The 1460-nt window shown below is 34.1% G+C and overlaps 1 protein-coding gene across 1 annotated transcript; it reads left to right on the forward strand.

Moving 5' to 3' along the window:
- The first annotated feature begins 489 nt into the window (after positions 1-489).
- On the forward strand, positions 490-1094 carry LOC120075927 (SRSF protein kinase 1). Its single transcript, XM_039029677.1, has 2 exons — positions 490-730; positions 830-1094. The coding sequence occupies exons 1-2, from the start codon at positions 575-577 to the stop codon at positions 1004-1006; spliced, it is 333 nt and encodes a 110-aa protein (XP_038885605.1). The 5' UTR covers positions 490-574; the 3' UTR covers positions 1007-1094.
- The last annotated feature ends 366 nt before the right edge of the window (positions 1095-1460 follow it).

Genomic DNA, 1460 nt, shown 5'->3' on the forward strand with positions numbered 1-1460 from the left:
GTTCTTGGGGTTGAAGTCTTGAAAGAATGTTTGTATCTCCAAACGATTTTAGTCTTCACGTGTGATCAATTTCATGAGTTAGAGAGTCTTCTGATTGTTGGGAGAATTCTCTCTAGGCTCTCTAGAGTGTAAAATTTCTGACCCTTACAAATAAAGAGAACTCATATATTTATAGAGTTCTCAAGTGAGTTTTGTGGGCTTAGACTTAGTTTATCCATGGACCTGGCTCCTAGACTCAACTAATTGGATTTGGGCCATATTTGACATTTGAGTCAAATTAAGTCTATTTTTTTTTAGCTTAATTGAACTTTAGCACAAATAATAATATCAAATTGGACCAAATTATTTTATTTAATTCAACGATCATGATGAAAACAAGTGGTGCCTTCAATCCTATAGAGCTCCTGAAGTAATACTAGGTCTCCCATACGATCCAAAGATTGACTTGTGGTCTCTCGGTTGTATATTAACTGAGCTATGGTCGGAAGAAGTAAGCTTTTCTTTCTCATATCCAGATAAAACTCTGCTTCAAGCAAAACTGATCGAGTTTATACATTTTATTTACTTATCTGCTATGCTTTCTCAGGTATTGTTTCCAAACGATGCAGTTGTAATGATCCTCGCACGCATGATTGGATTGTTCGGGCCCATCGACCTGGAGATGCTCATTAAAGGACAGGAGACACACAAATACTTCACTAAAGAATATGATCTGTTTTATATGAATGAGGTTGATTTCAGATTCCCTTGGGAAATTATGTGGAGCATAAGCCATAATGTTTTGTTTCATCCAAAGAAAATTGATAATATTTGAGAATTTGCATTGCAGGAAACTGATCAAATGGAATTCATCATCCCTGAAGAGTCCTCCTTGGAGGATCATCTGCAAGTTTTTGACTCGGGGTTCATTGATTTTCTTACAAACTTACTCGAGATCAATCCAGAAAGACGACCAACTGCAAAGGAAGCTCTCGCACATCCATGGCTTTCGCAGTCGTACGAATAACCATTCTCATAAAAAAAATTTGAAAACATATTCATTACCCATCAAATAAATTAAAGAAAGCTAGTAATAAGAAGAGGGAAAAAAGAAAAATGAATTGGCTTCTGGTTTTGCTTTTCATACATTTATATGCATGGAGGTTCTTGTGATAGAGAAATGAAAGTACTGGATTTTGTTTAATTTTTAAGTTTTGACAAAGGAACCAAACCTCATGAATATTTTGAAAATGTATTTTAATTGGCAAAAAAACACCTTCTCAATATTTGAAAGATACAACATTTTTACTCTGCCCAATTACCCTTTTCCGTCAAAATCATTTTATAACTAAACAATTGGTAAAGTGCTCTTAGACCATTGATAGAAGTGATTTGAAAAAATTACTTATAACATAATCTTACTAACACTCTTAAACACATCAATTTGAACATTGTTATAGAGGGTCTTTAGGATACTAAGT

Source organism: Benincasa hispida, chromosome 4, assembly GCF_009727055.1.
Source record: "Benincasa hispida cultivar B227 chromosome 4, ASM972705v1, whole genome shotgun sequence".
In the NCBI taxonomy this organism is placed as follows: domain Eukaryota; kingdom Viridiplantae; phylum Streptophyta; class Magnoliopsida; order Cucurbitales; family Cucurbitaceae; genus Benincasa; species Benincasa hispida.

Bases quoted from the DNA above. Each gene is read 5' to 3' on its own strand.
- LOC120075927 (XM_039029677.1), top strand. From the start codon at position 575: ATGCTTTCTCAGGTATTGTTTCCAAACGATGCAGTTGTAATGATCCTC. The intron at 731-829 runs GTTGATTTCAGA...TTTGCATTGCAG, and splicing joins ATCTGTTTTATATGAATGAG to GAAACTGATCAAATGGAATT.